The sequence below is a fragment of the Spermophilus citellus genome (assembly GCF_964194105.1).
Source record: "Spermophilus citellus genome assembly, chromosome: 14".
Lineage (NCBI taxonomy): Eukaryota > Metazoa > Chordata > Mammalia > Rodentia > Sciuridae > Spermophilus > Spermophilus citellus.
In genome coordinates this window covers 76520443-76539554 of record NC_138194.1, presented here as the reverse complement: position 1 = coordinate 76539554, position 19112 = coordinate 76520443, and the positions used below count along the sequence as shown (strand labels likewise).

At 33.1% G+C, this 19112-nt stretch overlaps 1 protein-coding gene across 1 annotated transcript in view; it reads right to left on the bottom strand.

The window, feature by feature from the left end:
• Nucleotides 1-19112, bottom strand: part of PKHD1L1 (PKHD1 like 1) — a 141818-nt gene that overhangs the window by 64080 nt on the left and 58626 nt on the right. The window contains exons 28-43 of the mRNA XM_081266473.1: nucleotides 18739-18849; nucleotides 17487-17651; nucleotides 16405-16526; nucleotides 14789-14921; nucleotides 14157-14352; nucleotides 12376-12518; nucleotides 11865-11969; nucleotides 11001-11189; nucleotides 10096-10266; nucleotides 9316-9542; nucleotides 7583-8567; nucleotides 5102-5350; nucleotides 4284-4433; nucleotides 3488-3662; nucleotides 1502-1658; nucleotides 982-1138 (exon numbers count right to left, since the gene is read on the bottom strand). Coding sequence (XP_081122599.1) covers nucleotides 982-1138; nucleotides 1502-1658; nucleotides 3488-3662; nucleotides 4284-4433; nucleotides 5102-5350; nucleotides 7583-8567; nucleotides 9316-9542; nucleotides 10096-10266; nucleotides 11001-11189; nucleotides 11865-11969; nucleotides 12376-12518; nucleotides 14157-14352; nucleotides 14789-14921; nucleotides 16405-16526; nucleotides 17487-17651; nucleotides 18739-18849 — 3435 coding nt within the window. The remainder of the gene's footprint in view (nucleotides 1-981; nucleotides 1139-1501; nucleotides 1659-3487; nucleotides 3663-4283; nucleotides 4434-5101; nucleotides 5351-7582; nucleotides 8568-9315; nucleotides 9543-10095; nucleotides 10267-11000; nucleotides 11190-11864; nucleotides 11970-12375; nucleotides 12519-14156; nucleotides 14353-14788; nucleotides 14922-16404; nucleotides 16527-17486; nucleotides 17652-18738; nucleotides 18850-19112) is intronic.

Genomic DNA, 19112 nt, shown 5'->3' with positions numbered 1-19112 from the left:
AGTGAGACCCTGTCTCTAAATAAAAAACAAAATAGGGCTGGGGATGTGGCTCAGTGGTTGGGTGCCCTTGAGTTGAATCCCTGATATCCTTTCCACAAAACAATAAAATAAAGATCCCATACTCAATAACTTTGAATAATTAAAACATTGTTATTATTCCAGAAATTAAAAAAATATAAAATTACCAAAGTCTTTGAGCAGCTAAAACCATTACAGTAAAGTTTATGTTCTAAAGCCCCAAGCACTTTACTCTTATTCCTCATTTTTTTACATAATTATAATAGTTGTGGTTATTTCACTTTTTATGGTAGAAAGAGTATATTAAGGGCTCTATCAGTGGTAGAGCGCTTGCCTGGCACATGTGAGGCACTGGGTTTGATCCTCAGCACCACATAGAAATAAATAAATTAAATGAAAAGGTATTGTGTCTGCATACAATTAAAAATATTTTTTTATAAAAAGTATATTAAGGAACAGAGAGAAGCTCCAGTGACCACTGAAAGCAGGGTCTCATGCAAAGGTCATATAGTCACACTCTGGCTACCAAGGGAATCAGGGGTTCATTTAGGATTGACTTCAATGGACTGTTATAAGTTTATAACCTCTTGGATCCATCATATCAGCATTTCTGCAGTAGGAAATGCTGTGTACTATTGAGATCAATTAACTATGAGCTCATGGGCAAGTTCACTTTTGATTATGGAAACCAAAGTTTCATGAGACAACATTTAACTATAAAAGTTGTGTAGGGGCATGTAATACAATATGACACTTTTTTGTTCTATTTGATTAAAAGAATGCTTATTGTAACCCAATAATATCATAATTACAAAGAGACTAATACTCAGAAAACTCAGCACTATATTCCATATTAAAAACACAGTGTAACGATGGATGTTCACAATCACAAATGTTGGTTAAATTAACTTCACAGAAATAGTCCCTAGGCAGAGACTAATAAACAGATTTTCAGAAATTTACCCTGAATAAGCAACATTTTCAGAATAGGGGTACTTTGGTCCAATAAAATGATCTGTCCTTTTGTAATAATAGCAAGTGACCCTTCCTCTGGGGGAGATTTTCCTCCCCATGAGTAATTGGAGGACCAAGCATCAACATATAGGAAATCAGCATTATCCTGTAATAAAGCACAAGAGATTTTGAAGTTCAGAGAATTTACCAGAATTTTTCAATTTCTCAGACATAAATGTAAAGCAATGCATATTTTTAACAACAAAATATATCCCACTTCAAATATGTGATAGCTGACTCTAGTTTCTCATAATAATAAAGTGAAAAATACATTACCAATTAGTTTATGATTCAAAAGTAATAAAAATTTTAGTAATAAGCACCAAAATGGCAATTACTTAAAATTTGGTGGAGTTACAGTTCAGTTATCTTTTGGAGACATTAAAGTAAAACATCCACTACCCATTAGCCCACCCTCCATAATAAGTGTTTCTATTGCTGTGATCAGTATTCCCAACAGCATTATTACCAGCGTGGCCCTGCCGATGTCTCTGATGTTGACATGAACTGGCGCCCGTCCTGAAGGAGTATGGGCCTCTGTTGTACAGAAGATGTGTGTCCTGTTGGAAAACTCAACATTACATCTGGCTTCAGCTATAGTGATGTGAACATCCTGGGTATTTTCACTGTAAAGGAGAAAAGGAAAAACAGGACAAAGTTTTTCTCAAATTCCTATGTCATATAATCAAATCCCTTTTTTCATCTGTGTTATTGCAAAGTAATGATCTCGTCCTAGGATCCATCCAAGTGCACATTGACACTTTTTTCAATTAAGACTTCAAAAATATTTGTTAAGGAATACAGTAAACAAAGATATAAAAGGTCAGGAAATAGAACCGCCCAAATTACCAAGTGCTCTAGCGTTAGAGGAAGAACTGCCTGAGTTGGAATTACTTTGCTCTTATTCCTTATTCGTTGGTCTCCAAATGGGCACCTTCTTTTTTTTTTTTTATTGGTTGTTCAAAACATTACAAAGATTGCAGAATTACATCGGTTACACATCCACATTTTTACATAATGCCATATTAGTGACTGTTGTATTCTGCTACCTTTCCTATCCTCTACTATCCCCCCTCCCCTCCCCTCCCATCTTCTCTCTCTACCCCATCTACTGTAATTCATTTCTCTCCTTGTTTTTTTTTCCCATTCCCTTCACAACCTCTTATATGTAATTTTGTATAACAATGAGGGTCTCCTTCCATTTCCATGCAATTTCCCTTTTCTCTCCCTTTCCCTCCCACCTCATGTCTCTGTTTAATGTTAATCTTTTCCTCCTGCTCTTCCTCCCTGCTCTGTTCTTAGTTGCTCTCATTATATAAAAGAAGACATTTGGCATTTGTTTTTTAGGGATTGGCTAGCTTCACTAAGCATAATCTGCTCTAATGCCATCCATTTCCCTGCAAATTCCATGATTCTGTCATTTTTTAGTGCTGCGTAGTACTCCATTTTGTATAAATGCCACATTTTTTTTTATCTATTCATCTATTGAAGGGCATCTGGGTTGGTTCCACTATGTGACATTTTTATCATACTCACAGACCTTAGAAATTAACCTCCTTTTAAAATTCAAATCCAAAATAAAATTATGGGTACTTGAGGAACGAAAATTGCCTTCTACAGCTTATGTGATATCGTGTTTTGAAGTCAGCCTGATCCACCTGAACAGTGATGACAATATGGTCAAGAAGTTTGAGCTAATAGTAAGCATGAGAAGAAGGAACAAGACTATTTACAGGGAAATAGGTCTGATGTACAGAAAGATGTTCCTTTCACCCAGGAAGCAGATCACAGTCAAAGATCGGACAGTGGGAAAAGCATAACAAGGTGATTATGTTTGTGATGTTACTAGGATTTGGGGCAAGATACTTCAGCGCTCTCATATTAGTCCTACCATTTACAAATGGTAGCAAATGACATAATTTCATTGTTCTTTGTGACTGAGTAGAACTCTATGGTGTAGATACCTCATTTTCTTTATCCATATGTCTGTTGATAGGCACCTAGGCTGGTTCCATGACTTGGCTATTGTGGATTGTGCTGCTACAGACATTGGTATGCATGGATCTCTATATTATGCTGATTTTAAGTCTTTTGGATAAATACCAACAAGTGGTATATTTAAATCTGGTATACTTAATTATTTAAATATGGTATATTTAATCCCATTTTATCATTAAAAGACTAGGAATGGAAGTACCACATAACCCAGCTGGGATTAAAAATGTCTCATAAGATAAGGCAGGAAGTTTTTGTGGATAGGAAGGTACCTGGCACAGACTGAGCACACAATCAATGTTAGCTATTAGTACTATTTTGTGCCTTGAGTGTGGCTTATGAGCAGAAAGGTGCATGTGAACACGGCTATATTTAAGCACTGTCCTGGCACATTGGGTTGCTGGCATAGTGGCTGGAATTTGGAAACATCAATCAAATCGTGTGTGTGAAAAGACAGTACCTGAATCCTGATCCCCTGACTGTGAGTCTGGTGCCCCCTGCTGTGCTGCCTCTCCTGGGAGATATTTCAGTGATGAGCGGAGTCAGTGAGGTCATGTATGTAAACGGAGTCACAGACAGCGACGAATCTTTCCCGTTGACCACACTCACTTCACAAGCTTGCTCAGGTCCCCTGCCTATGAAAAGAGGGTCAAACTCAGCACAGCTCTGCCATAGATCTTTAGGTGGAATCTCACATAATAACGTTGTGTAATCATTCCTAAGTCCCCCAAACCTTTTCAATAACATCTTCCTTTTCCCATGATCATGTTCTAATAAACACAGGCTGAATGTGTAGTTCTAAAAGCCTCTCACAACAGCCGAAACATCACAAAGTACATGCACATTATCCAGAGGGAAAACCCCTCCCTCAGACCTCTTACTGTAGTCAGTTCTGTAAACCTGCCTCCTCAGTTTTCCAGTGCTGAAGACACACAGGATTTGAATCTTGGCAGTTTGTGTCATACTATCCTATCTTAAAAAAAAAAAAAAAAAAAAACCTAATACACTAGCAAGAACTAAAGACATGTTCTCATTTGGCCTACCCAATATGCTAAGTGTCATCAGTTTTTGTCATAAACTGACATCTTCAAAGATATATTAAACCTAGAAAATAAAGTTCTGAATGAACTGCTTAAAGTTAGGATGATTCAATTATTTCCAAGGAAACTAACAATTTGAAAACAGCAATTCTGACTGTGATCTTTATATGATTAAACAATTCTCAATAGTAGCCATTTTTTTTTCTCACAACTTACCATCATGGGATGGAATCTCACATAATAACGTGGTGTAATCAGACCTCAGCCTGTCGATGGCACACTCTGAGCCACAGACCAATACAATTGAATTTTGTGAATTAAACCCAGTGCCTGTTACAGTCATGGTTCGGCCACCACCAAAACTCCCTAGTGAAGACAAATACAAGGGAACAATAAAACTGAGAAGAAACTTTCCCTATGTACATATTTATTAACTTTATTTTGAAATCTGAAATGGCAATAGATTGTATTAAATGATCTGAAATTATTATACTAATAAAAGAGTATCTTTTGCTTTGTACTGTTTTAAACTCTTCATTGAGAAAATGTCAAATCTGGTAATTCATATAAAATATTTCTAGAAACTATATTTTTATTTAAAAGAAGTGTCACAAAGAATTTCAAAATAGTCAAAATATATGCATAAAATTACTATTTCAGTTGAGTTCATTGGTTATGCTTAAAGGTTTATAGCCATTAAAATAATTTTCAACTAGAAAAAAATACTATTTTTGTAGCAATGAATATATGTTAGTGATGGGCTAAATATCATTTTAAAAAATTCAATCTATACTCTGGTCACTTTAGGGCTAAATTTTAAATAAATTATGTAGTCCTAAGACAAATAAAGGCATTTGCCCAATACTTCGGAATCTTTAGTTAGTACTCTGGCTTGCTTATTTGTTTGATGAATAGAGAAAAACATGTATTAATGGAAGTACAAATTTTAGTAATGTTTAAAGAACATTATTTTTTCTAAATGTGTTTACCGAAACAATATAAATATGCATATACTTCTGCATATTCATGACTACCTTGAGTTGGATGAATATTCTGAATATGAAGTGGGTACTCAAATTCAACAGTGGACACGGCGGAACCTTTAGTCTTATGATGCATCAGCACAGGAAAAGTGCCACCAGCATGGGCACCAGTGACACACTGCAGCACGCTGTCATTGACCGTGGTTACATTGCACTGAATGTCACCAAGCATCACTGAAATTTCTGAGATATCAAAACCAAAGTTAGATCCAGTGATCTCAATTTCAGTTCCTGGTAGACCTTAAAAAAAAAAAAAAAAAAGCAAACACTGTTAAGTGTATATCTAAATTTCAATACTTATGCATGCATTTAAAAATAGACCTCTTTGTGTAAACAAAATAATACCCAGTATTTTAAAACTAACACTAATATACATGCTGTGTTACAGACATTTTGAATACAATAAAGATTACAGTCTACTGTACACTAACTATAACTGACATATCTCAATGGTCATTATTTTCCAGCCCTTCCATACATTCTCCTGAATTGTAAGTTTCTAATTCAGACAGTAGAAAAGATAGAGAAGTAGAAGAAAGGCAAAGAGAAGAAAGATGATGTAGAATTAAGAAGTATGAATGTCTGCACAGGTCATGGTGGGTTAGGCTACATGGATGAAGCTAATTATTTTTTATTCTTGGTGATTTTCCCCCCTGATATTAGCAATGCTTTTTGAGAATAAACTATCTTTTTTCTTAATTCAAATATTTTTAATAGATCTGACTTGATAAACAAATCATGATATATACTTAGGTATAAGATTGTAAATACAGAAAAAAAATTAAAAACTTTTAAGTGAATATTAATGTTAAGGTCTTAATGACTGTACACAGAACCAAGAATCTCAATCTTTCTTTTGAAAAATGTACACTGAGGAAGGGCAAAGGCATTAAACACAGAATTTCTCATAAGTCATTCAAGTGACTACACACACACACCTAAATTTTATGAATAGATAGTAATTTCTACAATTTGTTACAAATGCAGGGTCAAGTAATATTTTGAATTTAATTCAAGCAGTAATAGTAACAATTCCTATATAATTATAGTGAGAATCACCAACATGTCATGATATATGCAACATTATAATATACACTACAAATATTAATAAGATATTTAATGTTAAAAATAGTTTTAAGATACAAAACAAAAATTATTTTATATATATTAAAACTATCATTTTGTTTGACATTTCACTTTAAAATGCAATAGTGCTAATTCTAGGTGTCATTTACTTTGTGTCTCTTCAGTAAATAAAACAGCTTGGGTTTCACTTGTTTAAAAGTTCTAGGGCCTTGCGCATGTGAGACAAGCCCTTTATCAACTAAGCTATATTCCCAACCCTTAAAAGTTTCTTATGCTTCACATACCTTATTCTAAAAGAAACATTCAAAGAGAGATAGGAAGAGAAATGGTCCATGGAAGTAAGGAACAAACATCATCCTCTGCAATGACTACAAATATATAGATACATTATTTCTATTAACATTTGCTAACATTTGCTCCAATGAGCAAACTTGATGTATTAAAGAAAATTTTAATAGAAAACTTCTTGAATGAACAAAATTTATCTGATTTAACCTGATACATTTCCCAGGATGTAAAATGAAAAAACACCTTTTTAAAAGGTGAACATTTAATGAATTATTTATGAAATGTATCATTCTAAATTACATTTTATGAATGAAATTCTTAAGTTTTCACGAGGGGTACCTGAATATATAAAGAAACCAATGTTAAAACAAAGCAGAACAAAAGTGTCCAAGATTTAATCATTAAGAAGTAGAAGAAGTAAGATTTGAACCTAGTATAAAGATCATGCTCTGAACCATGGCACTACAGCTGCTACTTCAGAATTCATTACATGGTTGAAAATTATTACAATAGCATAAAGATGTTCAGAAACAGCACAGCATAATGACAAGGAACTTGGAAGACATTTTGATCTATTCTTAGCTTGGAAAAAATGTGTTATGCTAAATAATTAAGTAAATCATAATAATTTTCTCTATTTGAATGTGCCAATTACTTCCTTAAAAAGAATTCTATCATACTAACAATAATCAATTGGAGTTTCATGGAATTACAGTACTCTGAAAATTTCTCAACTTCAGCAAGATCAACTTCTTGTGAATTTTAACAGTTGTTTCTTGTGCCATATGAACATAAATGACATAAATTATCCATTTTGGTGCATTGAAATTAGTCATTCCTTTATTTGAATGGTAGGCCAATTTAATGGAGGTATCGTTCAAGACAAATTAAAATTTAGCTAAAAATTTTATCCCAAAAACATACCAAAAATAATCACAAAACAGAGACTACACAGAACTCGAACCCAATATACTAATAGGCTGTGTAAAAAACACATCTTAACAATTATTTATGAATATTATTATAACTTTATATTAATAAATAGTACTGATGATGTCATATAAATATAATAAAAAATGCAAGTAAGTATTGGACTACCTTGATCTGGAACAATCCCTCTGAGAAATGGTGTATCCTCCAGGGAATAGTTAAATGACAAAGATGGATAAGTGATGGCATTAACAAAGATCTTCAGATCAACCTTTCCAGCTCTCCCTGGTGGGGTGCTGCAGTAGACCTCACTGGAGTTGACAAAAACCATCTGACAAGGGTGCTCCCCAACAGTAACGGTAGTGTTGCCAGGATAAAAGCCATTCCCTGTGATCCTCAAAATGGTTCCTCCACCAATGCTTCCAGACTTTGGTGAGACAGAAGCTACTGCAGGGCTGCTAACAGTCAGGTTTCCCAGAGCCAAGCCCTTGGATCCCACCACAACTCTGAGAGAATGAGGCCCAGCTGGGAGAGAAGTCATAAGAACAGTGATGTTCTTTTCATTAACGTGTGTTACTCTGAACTGTTGATTTCCAATGAAAACAGCAATCTCCTCCAAAACAGTCCCCAAACCTTTTCCTTCAATAAGAACATTTACAGATCCTTCAATAGAGTTTGGGAAGATTCCTGTTATATAAGGAGTGATGCTTTCTGAATATGAAAAGCTGCAGTTTCCCTGACATTGGGCAGGCACTCCGTGTATTAGAAGATCTACATGCACAAGCTGTTGGGGAGCAGGGGATGTTTCACATTCAATGACTGTGTAATTCACTGTTAGAACTTTACATGGGAAATGACCCATAAAGACTTCTACACCTGCAGAAGAAGCTGAGAATCCAGAGCCCTTTATGGTCACTCTTGTCATTCCAGTAGTTGATCCTGCACTTGGCAACACCATATCGATGCTTGGCAAAAGTACAAATCGTCTGTCGAATTCCTTGGACAGTGTGTTGATAGCAGTGCCCAAATTGTAAACAATCAAAGTGACAATTTCTCTGATACCAACATCCATTGAGTTTTGAGGGTCAATATGACACATAATAGAATTTTCACTACTTTTTTCTACAACACAGGGGTAACTACCAATTGTAACCTGAAAGTAAAATGAATATGAAATAAAACAAATCAATATATTACTCTAATATGAACTTATATTTTGTACTAGCAACAACCATAATTTTAGAACACTAATTCTGTGTAAAGTTTTTATTCATAAAATTAAATTTGGGAGATGATTAATACATATCTTGAATTAACTTTAAGATCAAATTGTGATTGTACATGCATGTTTGTAACTACAGTATTCATAGTAGCTGCAAAGTGAAAACAACTCAATGTCCTTCAATTGGTGAATGGATAAATAAAATGTGGTAACATACAATGGGATATTATTTGGCCATAAAAAAATAAAGTACCAACAAATGGTACAACATGGAGACACTTTGAAAATGTGCTAAGTGGGAAAAGCTGGTCACAGAGAGCTCCATATTTTATGACTGTATTTATAAGAGATGACCAGAATAGTCAAATCTGTAAGAATGGAAAGTAAGTTAGTGGTTTCCTTGGGCTGGGATGAATGGGGTAGTTGGAGATGATATCCAAAGGTTTTAGGTTTTGTTTTGAGGTAAAAAAATAAATTATAAAATTGATTGTGGTCATGAGTCTCTGAGTCTACCTTTATATATACTTAGCTATTGAATTGTATACTTTAAATGGTTGAATTGTTTGGTATGTGAACTATATCTCAAAAAGCGGGTAAAAATTAAATTATGAAGTTATGTTAAAACATCTTCATTTCATTGAGTATATGGAAGATTCAAAGGAGAGCTTTAAATTCTTACCTTATTAGCACATGTGAGATTACTGAAGCCACGCCCAGAAATTGTTATCAATTCATTGACTGTTCCGGTAGATGGGGTAATATTGCTTATAGATGGTGAATTACAACTTGAAAGCTCAAAAAACAGTCTATTTGAATTTTTAACCTTGATATTGTTCAGGCCACAGAGGGGTTCTGTTGCTAGGCAGCCTGCCACAGAGCTTTCTAAGTGCAAATTCTCCGGTCCTCCTTTAGACAAAAGAACTGCCTGTAAGTCATGGATAACATTCTAAAACGAGAAATGTTTTCAGATTGCATAACTCTTTATTTTAAGGAAGATGCTTTTAAGCTCTGAAAAATCTTCTTCTTTTTTTTAATGACAAGAGGGTCCCAGGCAGAATAACAATATTAAAGACTTGGACAAAGATGTTACAGTGTAGATATAAGAATGAATATAAAATTAATTCATTTTCAATTTGTCTAAGTCCAGATCCCATAGGAAAAATAAAACAATAGCATCACCTAACATTTTAATAGGTTTACAGACACATGCAGGGAGTCAGCATTCTCCCTTTGCATTTCATGTAAGCACACAAGGGTTCTAAGAGATTGGCAAGAAGACATTAACAGCACCTTTATTTTATAGAATACACTCCAACTTCAGAACTGTCTGAACCTATGAGGGGTCATGTGGTAGCAAGAGACATAAGTAGGTTAAACCCAGTCATCTGACTCCTACTCTAGAAAGGTCCCATGAGCCCTGGGTCACCTGAATAAAGGTTTCCATCTTTAACCCTCTTACCCTGAGCATAGGTGGCTTCAGTGCTATCCACAAACAGGTGCAGGGGAATGTGCCTGGTTTGGGCTGGTAAAACGTTAATGATTCCTTGGAGGGAAGTGGAGTTAGCCTCATCAACATACCCACTGCTATAATAATGGATTCCAGGTGAAGTAAATTGGTAAGAAAATGAACCTGCCATAAAATAAGATTGTACATAGTGAATACAAGCAATTAATGCATCTTTGAAATTTAAAATGATCATTAAATGTACATGTATATGACAAATTCATTATTTCTCAACAGGAAATAGGAAGGAAATGTACTTACTGGTTATAAAAGAACTATTTTGCATAATAAAATCATACTCCAGAAAGATAAGATCCAACATTAATGTGTTATAAAACCATGCCAAGTCTGATATAAATTACAAAGTTTAAAGAAAAACTCAACATGCAATGAAAAATTAACAACAGAAAGACAATACTCTATATCTTCATTCATACAAAACAAACAAAAAAGCAATATAAAAGATTCACTTTACACTGAGCTTTCCTACAAGAAGCATTCATTTTATGTTTTTATTTATTTAAGAAGCATTCGTTTTAAAGTTGACTCCAATCAACAGAAGCCCATCACTTGCTACCAGACTGGTAAGATTCAATTATATATTATTATTTTCATTGTATTTTGCTGTTTCCGTGTATTTTTCAGTTGGTCAGTTATCACAGAATCATTAAAGATATTTCAGAATGAGTTCTTACATGCATTTATAATATCTTTACCATAGCCATAAAATGCCAGGTAAACGATTTAGCACATTTACATATATAGTCTATGTAAAAATATGTTAAATCTAAACAAAATGTCTTTGTATTACATATAGGGAAATGAGGCATCATGCAAATTTTAATAAAGAGGAAACTTACCTGATAAAGATTTTTGCCTTCCATTTGTAAATCCTTTGCCATCATAAATTACACTTCCGGGACTGGAGACAGAGAAAACTCTATATCCTATCCCCCTAAGAAATGGATGTGCTTGCCAATGCCATGTCACTGTGTCTCCTACAGACACGTTTAAGACTGATGGTGACCAAGCGTAGCCTAATCCATGTACTGGATGTAGGAATTGAGTCATATATTAAAAGAAAAAAGGAAAGCAATCAATTTCTTAATTAACTTTGAAAACATTTTTACAGTTACTACTGAAAGCAACTTTTTAGTTAATACTGTAAAATTGTATTATGTATGTCACTTAAGCCCTTAACAAAAATAAACAGGAGTAATGGGGAAAAAATATAATGTGAAAAATAAGGAAGAAAATAAGTCATATAACTCAAAAAGCAATGGTCAAGAGATAATTTTTAAAAATGTGGATACTCAATAAGTTACACAGAATATTTTACATGGGATATTTTTAAAGGCAATGATCAATTCTTTAGAAATAAGAATTTTCTGAAGCATATAGGCATGCAAAAATACAAAATTTCAACTTAAATATTCATTTGGAAACTGATGACTGATAATAAACTGCAATAATCAGGAGATTCTGCACTGTAGCAAAGCCAACTGTCAATTCCTGAATAAGTTGTGAACTCTAGCCTTTTAAACTCAACTTGCCACTGATTCACTCCATATGTAACTTCTATGTCAAAGCAGATACCATAGATCTTAAAATAAATATTTATATTTACTATCCAAATAATTTGAGGTATAAAATAAATAAAAATCAAATTAATTTCAGGTTAACATGCTTTTCCTTATTCACAATATATAAATATTGGTTGGTACCTAAATCTTCCCCATTGTTGGTAATTCTGAATACATTCCCTGTTGAATGAAGAATACATTTTATGACATTTTCTGATGATGATGTAACATTGCATGGAAAGGATCCTAGAAAAACAAAGATGGAAAAGATTTTTTTTCTCAAATATTTCTTGTGAAGAAATGGAGCTTAGTAAACAGTCAAGGTTTTGTCAAAATCTGTGTTATATGGTAGGATATTGTTTTTAATGGTAATCATGTTTGAGAACTGATTATTTTCAAAACTGACCCCTCCTCCTTTAAGTGATCTATATACATAAAATATATAATATTAATTGATTGAAAATCTAAAGTTTGAAAGCAGTTTATTCAGATTTTCTTTATCTCCTTAACCAAATATACTTAACATTCTTTACATTAATAGAACAGTAATGTTTCCATGATTGGTAGTATTTGTGTAATAACTCAGCACCTATAGTACATCCTTTTAGCTGAGAAAAATGGCAATATCCCTCACAGGGGATATAGCTCTTACCTAAGAGGACCGTATTCTTCATTGGTATGGTGCTGAACCCAAAACCCAGTACAGTGATTTCAGTCCCACCATACAAGGAGCCTCTCTGTGGAAACATGTTGGTCACTTTCAAAATATACCAAATTGAAGCATTTAATTTATCCCTGAAAAGAAAAAAAAAATAGATTTTCCTAATGAATTTCCTTCTCATGGGCTCATATTATGAAATTCTTAAAAGTATATGACTTTTTAGGAAGAGGAAATAATTGAATTTATATGTAATTACATATCATTTTTAAGGCTAGATAATCTGAATTATCATAACCTCAATTTGGTTGGGTGCTATATGTTAGTAATTTTAAATTAGATTTTTGAAAATCTGACAGCACAAATTTGAGATAGAAAATCTGAAACTACTATGAAAAATCTGGTTATGAGAAATGAGATCACAAGAAATACAGGAAAGCCTTTAAAATATATCCACATTAGAATAAAATATAAAGGCAGTTCTACATATAAAAAAGAAAAAAGTCATATATCTTATATGAGTAATAAAATTTTGTGTAATTAATTTAAATTAATCATTCCATGTTTGTTGGGAACTTACAGGATTTCCCTTCCCCCATCTCCATGAAAGATTTTAATTTATTTTTCTTTGTTATAGTTAGAATGTGTCTGCTAGAAGCCCATAAAAATGTAGTGCTTTTCTGACCTGATATAGAGTTGACTCCCATATTCCAAGTCTCACATAACTGCACAGGCAGAAAAATTCCAGTGAATCTTTGTATTAACTTTTATTTAACTTCTTCAGCATAACTAAATTAGTATTTCTTCAACTACCACCTAAATATACAATTTGTATGGTATCAATCCTGCACATTATATCATCCAGCTAAAGTACAAGCCAGAGCCTTCTAAAACTCATGTGAGCTATTCTCTGTGAGATAATATTAACTCAAATCAGATTGAAAGGGAATGTAGCCTTGGGATTATGGTTTCTGTTGCTCATCTTCATCTCCTGCAAGATACTGCTGCTGTCATCTCTCATTCCTTTCTGACATCAGCTTTATTTGTCTTCTTTTTAATCCCTAAATTTCAGTGTTCTCTTCTTCTAAGTATTCCACATTAGTAATTCCTCACACAAGAATTAAAGTTGTTACAAGTAAACAAAGAGTTTCAGGGAAGAAAATACTAAATCCCTACAGAAATAGAATCAGAGAAAGATTCTCTTCCTGCCCTTCAGATGGCTAGCACCTACCTACCTATTTCCTGGCTTAATTATCACCTTTACAGAGAATGCTTCCCTGTACCTTAAGATAAGTTAGCTACATTTATTACCTTTTTATTAACACCTGGTACCTCTTATTCATAGTCTTTTCCACATTTATGATTAGATTATTGATGTAATTTTCTGTTCATAATCAATTTCTCCAATAAAACCGTGAGCACCATTAATGTGGGTAACATGCCCCTTTTATTCTCTACTGTGAGTCCAGCATTAAGCAAGTGCTCGTCCCCTAGAAACTGTTTGACAAGTATTTCCTGAATGAATGAAAATCATGTGACATACACAAACCTAGTTGCACAGAGAATTTTACTAGCTGATCTGAATGGTATTGGTCTCACAACTAAGTGTCATATTGAATTTTTCTGAGATTTTCTGAGTCTTTGGCAAAAGAAGATATATAAAGGCAACAAAAGCAATTAATATATTAAAGATTAAAGATTATTTATTTTCCTGTCCCAATTCTATTAGCCCTATGTATTCTCCAACTCTACCAAGTTTATGTTCATTACCATACCTTGTTGATGCAAAGCCCCAATTTCTGACTTCTACATGGATATCATGCTTTCCAGGAGACAATGTAGGCAAAAGGCATCGAATATCTGTGAAGTTCCAGTGAAGAACCTGGCAGGGTTTTCCTCCAACATACACCACCATGTTTTGCGTGAGTTCATTTCCAAAGTTATAACCCTTAATTGTTAAATTAACATCTCCTATTATTTCAGAAGAAAAAAAAACTTTTGCAGAAGGTTTCAATTTATTATCCAGTGTGAAAATTTGCATATTAAATAAGTCAACTCAATTCTCTTTTCTTTCATTAGATGTAGGTAATCCTAACTCTATCAGAGGTAAATGGAGAAACAACAAAAAAGTAGATGGCTGTCATGTGAAGATAAAACTCAGGTTTAACTGTTTCACAAGGAAAAAAAGATAAAGTACTTTTTAAAACAATAATAATTTTCTCCATGTTGCAAATTTTAAAAGTAAAATTATAAATAGAAAATTGATATTAAAAAAGAAAGATGAAAAACAAACTGTGACTTACTTATTTTAAGAAACAAAACTGTATTAGACTGTGCTTTGAAGGAATTTCTGGAAGTGGTTTCTCTATATATGTCAAATAACTGGTCTTATTAAAAGATTTCTTACCTAGAATTGTTCGTACTTTTGGACTAAAATCAGTTATAACTGGAGTCTGTAAACAATTATAACTGAAAACATCCTTTGCTGTGGTTTGAAATCCATTGGTAATAACTGAAATATCAACTGTACCCTCAATTCTCTAAAACAAAAGGAAAAAATAAAACAATTAAGAAATAATAAATGTTGAATGTGATAGAAATTCATTGTCTGAAAGAAATAGAATTAATTAAAACAAACTTCTGAAATTTTTATGTTTAAAAGTCATGAGTCAGTTTTCAGATATTTAAAAAACCATGACATCAAATATAGACTATATGTTTGAATTACCAAGATATATAACACAGTGATTTTTATGATCAACTTAAAAGAATCTGTATTATTGGATTTTGAGGGCTCCACAATGAAGTTGAGATGCTCTGGATAAGTGCTTCTCTATTTGATCAAGGATAAGATACTAAATAAAAGTTGTGCCTTTTTGTTCCTGGAATAGACTCAAATGCAATTATTCTATTTCATTCGAAAATCACATTATTATATCTTCTGCTAATCTAGTTTGAGAATCCAACACTAAACACTTGGACCTCTCAAAAAAAAATATTTGGTGCTTTCATTGATACAATATCTATGCAATTCCCAATTAGGAAAAACAGTTATTTCAATCATTTGGTGTTTATTTATTGTATATTTAGCATGTAGCTGAATGCCATAATTGAAAGAAAGTAAATTTTAATTCATCATATCCCTCAGATTCTTATCTCCATCATTCAGTCCAGCATACACTCATTTATTTTTTACAGATCACAACTATGTAATAACCCCATTTACTCTGTTACATTTTTTATGTCCATGACTAAATTCATTATCCTTTTGTACATAATTGGCAAAGCAGAGCCTTTGTTTAAATTTAAAGATTAGTTTTAAAAATAAAGAATCATTATTGGCCTAACATTTTCATATTCCATGAAAAAGTCACATTTTTGTCAACAAACTTAAACACATTTAAAAATATATTTCTTTTTAAAAATTAAAAGTTTCTACATTTTCTTGTGAATTTTTTAGAATATTTGTAAATATTGATTTTTTTCACCTTTTGGTTTACATAGTAACCTTCTATGTATCTTCAAATAATAACAGGACACTAACTTTTCAATGAAACGTTTTTCTGACACACCCTTTCCACTATATTTTATCTTTACTTTGTATCTACTACTAATATTTCCACTGGAACACATTGTTTAAGTTTAATTAATATTGGTTTGTGTGTTCTTTTTCATGATTTTTAAGTACCTAGAATGTTGAGATGGTATTTTGTCTTAAAATCTTGGCAGGGAGATGTTGAAGAAATGATTCTTTTTAAAAAATATTTATTTTTTAGTTTTTTAGGGGGACACAATATCTTTATTTTATTTTTTATGTGGTGCTGCTGAGAATCAAACCCAGTGCCTCATGCATGCTAGGCGAGTGTGCTACCACTTGAGCTACATCCCCAGCCCCGAACAAATAATTCTTAAAAAATCAAAACAGAAACTACAATTTTTAGAAAATAATTCATTTGTTTCACCCTCTGCCCAGATGTTAAGATTTTTAACTTAGGGGGAAAAAACTGAAATCAGGGGGCTTACTTTTGGTGTTCTGCAAGTTATCTTATTCAAATCCCCTTCGGTCACACTGCAGGTTTCATTTCCAACTAAAACCTTTGAATTTTCACTAAAGCCAAATCCAGATACTGTCAGTAGAGTACCACCTAAATAAAGAAAACAAAAAGCAGATTAACGAAAACAAGAAGAAATTTTGGCAACATCTATCTCATCATTGGAAAACTGTCCAGTTATCTAAGAGCTGGGCAGTCAAATAGATCAAGAACCAGAATAAAGACTTGTTTGTTCACCATCACACACCTGAGTCTGGGCTCTGAAGCCTGGAATTCTAAAGGAATGGGACTGAGATAAGTAGCACAGATTTGCAACCCACATTTGCTCTGGGGCATGATTAGCAGCAACTATCATTTTCCACAGTACTTTCTTCATTCTAAAGAGAAAGTCTGTTGTTTCTATTAATCTCACCATGGGTGGAAAATGAAGCCTCTCACCAAATCCGAATTTTTAATACCTCCAACTAAAAGAAAATCCAGGAAAAAAAAACACTCAATAAAATAAAAATAATATTTTAAGAACACCAAAAAATCAAAACCAAAGCACAAAACCTGAAATAAGGCATGGTAAAAACAAACAAACAACAACAACAAAAAAAAAAATACAGAGGAAATGAAGCAGGACAAGAAGAATGTGTTATTTTCTCTCCATCTTCTTTGTCAGCCTTCCTTTACCCCATGTGTTCCAGGAACTTTTTCTGGGTCAAGTAGCTCCATTGAGACTATGGTTACAAATGGAGCAGCTGGTAAGCAGAATAATTACTAATAAATCTTATGCTGACATAATTAATGAGCTTGTTATAGAAACATGTAATAATTGATGATATTAATTCAATAACCTAAGATGTAACTATAAGCAGTCACCCTGACTTGTGCTCCATAAGAAACAAAAGAATTAGTCAACCATTTAATCACTGTGCCTTCTAAAGGAGACTCTCCTTTGTTCTATATGAGGGAGTTTTTGGTTACCTTCCCTTTGCTCTGTACTAAAAACAGCACAATAAAATGTGTAAATGTATGAGATTTTCTCTGTTGAGAACTATTTATTATTACCTGCCAGGCTTCCAGAATCAGGCCAGATGTGTGAGATCCGACTCTCATAAATGAAGTGGAATCCTTCACCCTCTACATTCTGTGCTAGTCCAACATCAGCTATGGACACAGCAACTGGTACATGTCCAGCACTTCCATTCAGAATCTGGCACTTGATCTCATTTTCTTGTGATAGAAAAAGAAGAAATGATTAAAAAATAGTTTTTTGAGATAAAATTATTTGAAATTTTATTTGCAAATATTAACATTGGCCTTAATTTTTAGATCCTAGGAAATGTGTATAAAGAATACTATACATATATTAATGGTCTAGGGGAATCATGGAGGGAAAAATCTTTGCCAACTACCTGATGCTATGAATCAGACACTCCTAGAAAATCAGTAATGAAAGCAAACAATCTTCCCTTGATGCTACTGTAGCCAAAGAAAATTACTGTCATAATTTAAAAAATCTTAATTAGTGATCTCATTTATATGAATGATTCTAAAGTTTTACAACATACTGTTTATGTCAAAAATTGAGTAAAATAATGCATTCTATTAATAAAAGAGACAAATAAACCTTAATGAAAATAATGTTGTTCACTTTATTTAGAATAGTCTATGTAAACTGGTAATATAGATACAATATCAAGTATTTGACCTCAAAAGTTCATAGTAGATTTAAATTAAGGACAACAGAAATGATTCCAATCTGCATAATTCTAATCTATTAAAATTATGGAAAACACCTAGGATCTTGAAAGATAACTTTTGGAGAAATAGCTATGGACCTCCCAATTTCAAGAGGTAGACATTGTGAATGATATATAACTTCTGCATCACTGGAGAGAAGTCTGTTGGAGTGGAATTCAGGGAAGATGGCCACATCTTCTTGCTGCATGAATAATATAACACTGTCAAAATACAGGCAGAGAAGACCATGGTAGACCACGGTAGAACTCAGAACACTTTTGTGCCTCCAGACAAAACAGTCTAAGAAGTATCTTATGTAACCACTTTGTGATGGGAAAAAAAAGACAAATAAACCAAAAATCAACTGTTATGGGGTAAAGATGTTGTATATCAATGAAATAATTTGCCTGTGGTCATAATCAAAGGTAAAAAGATATGGCATTATCCAGAACGGGTTGCCAACTTTATGATTCCATAGGATACACTACATGATGATCATATTTGTAAAACTGCTATTTGATTCTAATTTCTCTCAAAGAAGAACACTAAGACTTTCATAATTTTAAAAAGAACCTACCATTCACAGAAAGAAGAGAACAACTAGTTGGTCCAACTGAGACTGATACAGCTGAGCTAGGAGAAAATCCAGAGCCTGCTATAGTTAGAATTGTGCTATCTTCATATGATCCTGGAAGGGGAAAGTTTAAATAATAACATTAAAATGACAAAAATTAGAATATCTTGTGATGAAATTATATATTTCTCAGAGGAAAAAAAAATAAGACTCGTAAAAGACATAATCAACAGGCCTATAAGTAAGCAGGGGGGAAAAAGACACATTAATTTTTCATGGTATTTTCCAGTTGAATTCCTCTATATTGCTTCATATTTTGACTCTGTGTTGACAGAGAGTATGAAGAATTATCTGACTGAAAGTATGGAATGAGTTAC